The sequence below is a fragment of the Mandrillus leucophaeus genome, unplaced genomic scaffold (genome assembly GCF_000951045.1).
Source record: "Mandrillus leucophaeus isolate KB7577 unplaced genomic scaffold, Mleu.le_1.0 Scaffold441, whole genome shotgun sequence".
NCBI classification, from domain to species: Eukaryota; Metazoa; Chordata; class Mammalia; order Primates; family Cercopithecidae; genus Mandrillus; species Mandrillus leucophaeus.
The window spans coordinates 577,381-584,458 of record NW_012104710.1 but is presented as its reverse complement, the minus strand read 5'-3'; the positions used below and the strand labels follow the sequence as shown (position 1 = coordinate 584,458).

The 7,078-nt window shown below is 38.9% G+C and overlaps 1 protein-coding gene across 2 annotated transcripts in view; it reads left to right on the top strand.

Moving 5' to 3' along the window:
• Positions 1 to 4,543, top strand: part of RUFY2 (RUN and FYVE domain containing 2) — a 67,506-nt gene extending 62,963 nt beyond the window's left edge. For both annotated transcript variants that reach the window (XM_011994088.1, XM_011994087.1), the window contains exons 17-18: positions 3,819 to 3,896; positions 3,986 to 4,543. In XM_011994088.1, coding sequence (XP_011849478.1) covers positions 3,819 to 3,896; positions 3,986 to 4,129 — 222 coding nt within the window. In that variant the 3' untranslated portion in view covers positions 4,130 to 4,543. The remainder of the gene's footprint in view (positions 1 to 3,818; positions 3,897 to 3,985) is intronic.
• Positions 4,544 to 7,078: the final 2,535 nt, after the last annotated feature.

Here is a 7,078-nt window from a genome sequence, read left to right as displayed (position 1 = left end):
CCAGGCATGGTGGTGTGCGCCTGGAGTCCCACCTACTTGAGAGGCTGAGGTAAGAGGATCATTTGAACCTGGGAGGCAGAGGTTGTAGTGAGCCGAGATCCTACTACTGCATTCCAGCCTGGGTGACAAAGCGAGACTCCATCTAAATAATAAAATAAAATAAAGCCTTGGTTAGATTCAGGTGTAACCTTCTGTGGGCTATTTTTTCTGCAGGCATATTTTTAACATTCAATGGACTATTATTTGCTAATTTTTCCTTTAAAAAATAGCATCCTGTCATATTTTGTGTTTGATATTATCATTAAAAAATGTTTTTCTTTAATTAAAAAAATTTTTTTTTAGAGAAAGTGTCTCTGTTGCCCAGGCTGGAGTGCAGTGACTCCATCCATCATAGTTCACTGTAAGCTTGAACTTCTGGATTCAAGCAATCCTCCCTCCTCAGCCTCCTGAGTTGCTAGGACCACAGGTATACATCACCATACCCCACTAATTTTTATTTTTTAGAGATGGTGGGGGTCTCACTGTGTTGCCCAGGCTGGTCTCAAACTCCTGGGCTCAAGTGATCCTCCCACCTCAGTCTCCCAAAGTAGTGGGATTACAGGTGTAAGCCACTGTACCCGGCCTCATTATTGATTCTCTGAAGTTTTCTCAAATGTTGTGATATCCCCCAATTTCAGTAAAAGGCACAAATAAGGGTTATTGGAAACCTTGTGTGTATGTTGGTTGGGTGGGTTGTTGTAGACTAGTAGGCCTCACCATAGAGAAATCTGCTGTGATTAGTGAACTATTGGGTACTCTCTGCTTATGTTTAGTATTTACAGTACTTTTCTCTGTAGCAGTGAGTTTCTCCAGAGAAGAATCCCATAGTATCCTATCTAGGGGGTGTAAGTCTAGCAGCTAACATCCTGGAATTGGGCAGAGAAAAATTGCTGTTTATTTGCAGAGCAAGAGGTTGTTCCGTTCTAGTCTTAGCTCTTCTGGTAAACGGCTGTTTCCTTGAGCAGGCAGCTTCAGTTCTCTAGGCTTTAAATTTTCTCATGTGTAAAATGAGAGGGCTACAGGTGCTCATGTCTGAGATCCCTTCACAGGGACACACTAGGCTTAGCTTAAAGTGAGCTTCTCTCCCTGGGAGGGCGGCAGGTAAGTTCAATGAAAAGAAGTCTCCAAAGGCCTAGTCTCAAGGTCTAGTCTCCAAAGTCCTAGTCTCAAAGTCAGCAAGGTTGTTTCAGAACCTAACGCCCTTACAAGCTGCTTCCACTAGGTGGCTTTGGGACATTTGGCAAATCACTTTCCTTTGTATGGTTTTCATCAAGTTAGATTATCTTTTAGGGTCCCTTCCTGCTGCTGCCTTTTTTTTTTTTTACCCTCAGAGACAGAGTTTCCTCTGTTTCCCAAGCTGGAGTGCAGTGGCATAATCATAGCTCACTGTAACCTTGAACATCTGGGTTGAAGCAATCCTCCCACCTCAGCCTCCCAAGTAGCTGGGACTACAGGTGCATGCCACCACACTTGGCTAATTTTTTTTTTTTTTTTTTTTTAGAGATGGGGTCTTGCTATGTTGCCCAGGTTGGTCTTGAACTCCTGGTCTAAAGAGAGCCTCTCACCTTGGCCTTTCAAAGTCTCCAAAGTGCTGGGATTACAGGTGTGAGCCACTGCACCTGGCCCCCATCCTGCATTAAAAAATATATATATATTCTATGATTCAAGCCATCTGACTCTTTGCTGGTGTTTGTCTGATATGAACTATCTAGTTAAAAAAAAAAAAAAAGCCCTTATAATCCTGTGTTCTAAGGAGACTTAGGCTTCCTCACATGCAGTAGCCAACACTGTATTATCTCTGCTGTACAATAAGTGCTAGTTATTAAGACTGTGAATGAAACAAAAAGACCTGAAATTAACCTTGTGATCTTGATCTGTGAATGCTTAGTCTTTTTTTTCTTCAAAGAATTCTGCTTTTGGAAAAGTCTTTTAAGAAAACTCATGTTTTTAGAAATGTGTCTATGGGCCTTTCTTTCTTAGATAATTTCTCTCTCTAAGGTAATAGGGTTCCTGTGATAGGTAATAAAGGTTCCTGTGCTTCAGTAGTAATTTATAGGTTGCAGTTGCTCCATGTCCAAGTTGGAATCTTCTGTTATACTTGGGTTCTTTGGTCTGGGCTGTTTTAGGAACATGTTCTAGGAAATCAATCAGTATTGAGTCTCCTCCTTCATCTGGGTCTTCTCATTGTAAAGCTGATAATCATCTAACAAAGTTGCCTTCATAGGGGAAAAAAGGTCTTTCTAGCCAAGATTGGTTAAGCAAGCTGGTTAACAGTGGGTCAAGTAGGCTGGGCGTGGTGGCTTATGCCTGTAATCCCAGCACTTTGGGAGGCCGAGGTGGGCGGATCACCCGAGATCAGGAGTTTGAGACTATCCTGGCCAACATTTTGAAACCCTATCTCTACTAAAAATATAAAAATTAGCCGGGCATGGGGGCGTGTGCCTGTAATCCCAGCTACAGGGAGGCGGAGGCAGGAGAATCACTGAACTTGGGAGACAGAGGTTGCGGTGAGCCGAGATTGCACCACCGCACTACAGCCTGGGCAACAGAGTGAGACTCTGTCTCTTTTCAGAAAAAAAAAAAAAAAGGTCAAGTTGTTATAAATACTGCCTAAGACTACCTACATCCATTTTTTACTATCGTTTACATAGCAGCTATTAAATATGTTATAAAAGTTGAGAGAAATAGCCATGTAAAACTTCTTAAGGTGAGGTCCTTTTTTCCCCCCCCCCTTTTTTCTGGAGACAGGGTCTCACTCTGTTGCTCAGGCTCGAGTGCAGTGGCACAATCATAGTTCACTGCAGCCTCAAACTCCTGGGCTTAAGCAATTCTCCCTTCTCAGCTTCCAGAGTAGCTGCAACTATAGGCTTATGCCACGCAGCCTGGTTAATTTTTTTGTAAAGATGGAGTCTGTGTTCCTCAGGGCAGTCTTCCCGGCCTCAAGCAATCCTCCTGCCTAGGCCTCCTAAAGAGGTCTTACAAAATAATGAACTCCAATATCTGATTTCCCTAATTTCCTTCAAATTTTAGGGTCTTAAGGTATAAGTTATACATAATGCCAACCTATTGCATTTCACACAGTGAGAATTTATCTTTAAACATTGTTGGACTAGGATACCCCATTCTCCATGATGTGCTTATTTCACATCGCATGCCTGTATCAAAACATCCCATGCACCCCATAAATATGTAACTATGTACCCACAAACATTTAAAAAATAAAATGCTGTTGGAGTATTTTTAAGGTTCTTTTAATCTTTAAGTTTCTTTTCCTGAAGAGAATTCCCATCAGTAACAGATTTTTACCTCTTTAAAGCATTTCTACATGTGTATATTCTAACATACACAATTGTATAGAAAGAGTAAAATGAACCATTGCCTATATTCAATATTTATCATGTGCAGTCCTGATTTTTCATTTTTTCAATTTTTATTTTTTAAGGGACAGACTCTATGTCGCCCAGCTTGGTCTCGAACTCTAGACCGCAAGCGATCCTCTCACCTCAGCCTCCCAAGTAGCTGGAATTACTGGTGTGAGCCATTGTCGCCTGGCTGCAATCTTGTTTTTGTACTTAATCCACATCCCCGTCCCCTACCCAGAATATTTTGAGGCTAATACCATACATATTTTATCCTACAAATATATACATCTCTCAAAGAAAATAACTTATTTTCCATTCTTCATATATCTATCCTATAAATAATGTTCTTGGGGGAAAAGTTTTCACATATAATTTTTAGCGTTACCAATTTGAGCATTAATATTTTCTTCCTACTAGGGACTGGTTTGGCTGAAAGACAAAGAAGCAACACATTGTAAACTTTGTGAAAAGGAATTCTCACTCTCTAAGAGAAAGGTAAGGGAGGTAGGAAGTGAGTCCCAAAATTTGGGGTGCAAAAATGCTTATTAAAGTTTTTTTTTTTCCCCCTCTGATTTATTTAATAGCACCACTGTAGAAACTGTGGGGAAATTTTCTGTAATGCCTGCTCTGACAACGAACTACCTTTGCCTTCTTCACCAAAACCAGTACGGGTTTGTGATTCCTGTCATGCATTGCTGATTCAGAGATGTTCATCTAACTTGCCCTGAGACTCCAGAACTAAATCCTTATGTATGAAATTACCTACAATGAATGTTATGATGTTGTATACAAAGGTAACCAGACAGCTCTTCTTAAGCGGCTTTCGGTCAGTATTTGGTAACAGTTTATCTTCTACATATTCAGATCATGGAAATTACAAGTTATATGATATTTCCTTCCCCATTGTTATTCAAAATGAATTTTCAACACAGCATGCTTAAAAATCATGTAACTCATTAAAAGGCCAGATAGCAGAGTTAACACAACTTGCCTTATCTTGTAAAGGCCTTTTTAAAAATAAGGCTTCAGATTGTTTTTTTCTTCTGAATTGTCAATTTGGTGGTGCCTGCAGTTCTCTTAATGCACTTTAAAGCTTCACAGTTCTGAGACTGGAAATGCATAAAACTTTTTAGAAGTATTAATATTCTAATTCAACAGATTTTCATTATCTTTATAAGATTTCAACTGTATTTATTTGCCCTTTCTTCTCCCCCTCTCCCATTGCTTCTTTTGCATTAGACAGGGCCGATATTTTGTCCTACAGAATTTCCTCTTGGTCTTTTTAAAAATCAGTTATTGTGCTTGCTGCTGATTTTCAGCTACAGTGGATTAAATTAAAAGAGGCATTATTTGGCCTCGGCCTCAACTTTTTTCCTTCTAATCTTGAAAGGAAGTTACATATAACCATCTTTCTTGTTTTTTTTTTTTTTTTTAGACGGAGTCTCTGTTGCCCAGGCTAGAGTGAAGTGGCGAGATCTTGGCTCACTGCAACCTCTACCTCCTGGGTTCAAGTGATTGTCCTGCCTCAGTCTCCTGAGTAGCTGGGATTACAGGCACACACCACCACGCCCGGCTGATTTTTTATTTTTTATTTTTAGTAGAGATGGGGTTTCACCATGTTGGCCAGGCTGATGTTGAACTCTTGACCTCAAGTGATCCGCCCGCCTCAGCCACCCACATATAACCATCTTTCTTTCCCTGATTTATAGATCTTCCCATATGCTGTTTCACTAAATTGCTATTTTTTAAGGGGTGACTCAGACCCCAATTCAAAGATGAGAACACAAATCCCTCCTCAGAAAAAAAAGTATGTAATAATAGGAGATATTACAGGCTCCTTATAAAGATCCTCTCCTCTAAGCATTAAAAGTGAGAAAAAAAATCAGAACTTTGTTTTGGTAATGTATTAGAGTTCGGTTCAAAAAATTTTGTTATTAACATTTTCATTGGAGTAAATTTTAGGAAGCATCACATTGTAGTGGCCTACCTGTATACATCCACAGTAAAATTTCACCATGTCCATTGAGCACCTCTATGCGAAGGGCATTGAGATGATGAAATATACGTACTTGAGCTATTTCTTTTTTTTTTTCGAGATGGAGTTTCACTCTTGTTGTGTAGGTTGGAGTGCGATGGCACGATCTCCACCTCCCGGATTCAAGCAGTTCTCCTGCCTCAGCCTCCCAAGTAGCTGGGATTAGACATGTGCCACCATACCCAGCTAATTTTGTATTTTTGGTAGAAAAAGGGTTTCACCATGTTGGCCAGGCTGGTCTCGAACTCCTGACCTCAGGTGATCCACCTGCCTCGGCCTCCCAAAATACTGGGATTACAGGAATGAGCCACCGCACCTGGCCAGTACACTTGACCTATTTCAAGCTGACTCAATGAACACTAATCCAAGTTATATTGCTTATGGCATACCAAGAATTTAACTTGTATAAATTACCTCTGAATAGTCACATAAACACTATCACCATTCAGTATCCTATTTTTTACATTAATTTTTAACTGTGCACTTTAAGTTTGTGAGCCTATAAAAAATACATAGGAGATTTATGGATTAAGAGCATTGTATTTAGTGGTTAATCCTAGGTACCTCCCTGCCCACAAAGGAGTTGCTTATTAATACTGCAGGATCTTTTCCTCATGAATATATACTTCTATGAAATTTAAAATTTTCTGAATAGCCTAAGTATACTTGAAGATCTATTTTCTCCAAAACCCGTAAATTTCCAGTCAGCTTTTGAGGTGTCAGATGTCACACAGATTTTTAGATGGTCTTTCTTGAATACTGATAGAAATGTCCTCAAGATAGAAATTATATTCTTGAACCATTTTATATTGATAGGTGGGATGGGCTAACATTTTTATGATTGAATAAGCATAAATGAAAATTTTCAAATAGGCTTTTTTATTACTGTGCTTAGAACAAATTTTTAAATGTGACTTAAGTTGCTTAAATTCCAAGGCTGATTTCATTCACCAAACCAAGATTTTTAGTCACCCTTTAAGTTTCTCACTTTTCAAAACTCATATATCACCACTGACTTCTCTTTTTTTTTTTAGGCAGCTTTTATGACAGCAACTTGCTCCATGTAGTTTTGGCTTATTTAAAAACTATGCTAACTTTGGATTTTTTTATTACAGAACTTTTAACAATCTGTATTTTGTGATTGTGAACTCGTATTCGTTTTACTTTTCAAAACAGACTTAACATACCATTCCCTCACCTAGCAGTACTACCACAATAATGCTATCATGGTGCCAAGGAATTACAATTGTAATTCTTCTAACCTATGTTTAAAAAATAAAATGTGAATTTTATGAATTAAATAAAGATTTAGAAAATTAGCCTGCTTTAAAAGGGCAACTTTGGTTTCATTAATACTGTATATACTTTTACTGCTTATGTTAAGAGGGTAATCCTGGGAAAATAAAACACATGTAACTTTCAAAAAAGACAAGTGGTGTATGCCCTATTATTTAAATTGCTCATTAAAGGAAGTGGGTACAAGCATTAAGATGAATCATAGCTTCCATCAAGAGGCTCCACATATATAGGCTGCCCCGGGGCTCCCTCTCCTAAATCGTAGACATCATATGTAGTACCTTCTACCAATCTGATTTTTGAATTAGTAACTGACACAAAGCATTCTAGGACAGACGCCATACTA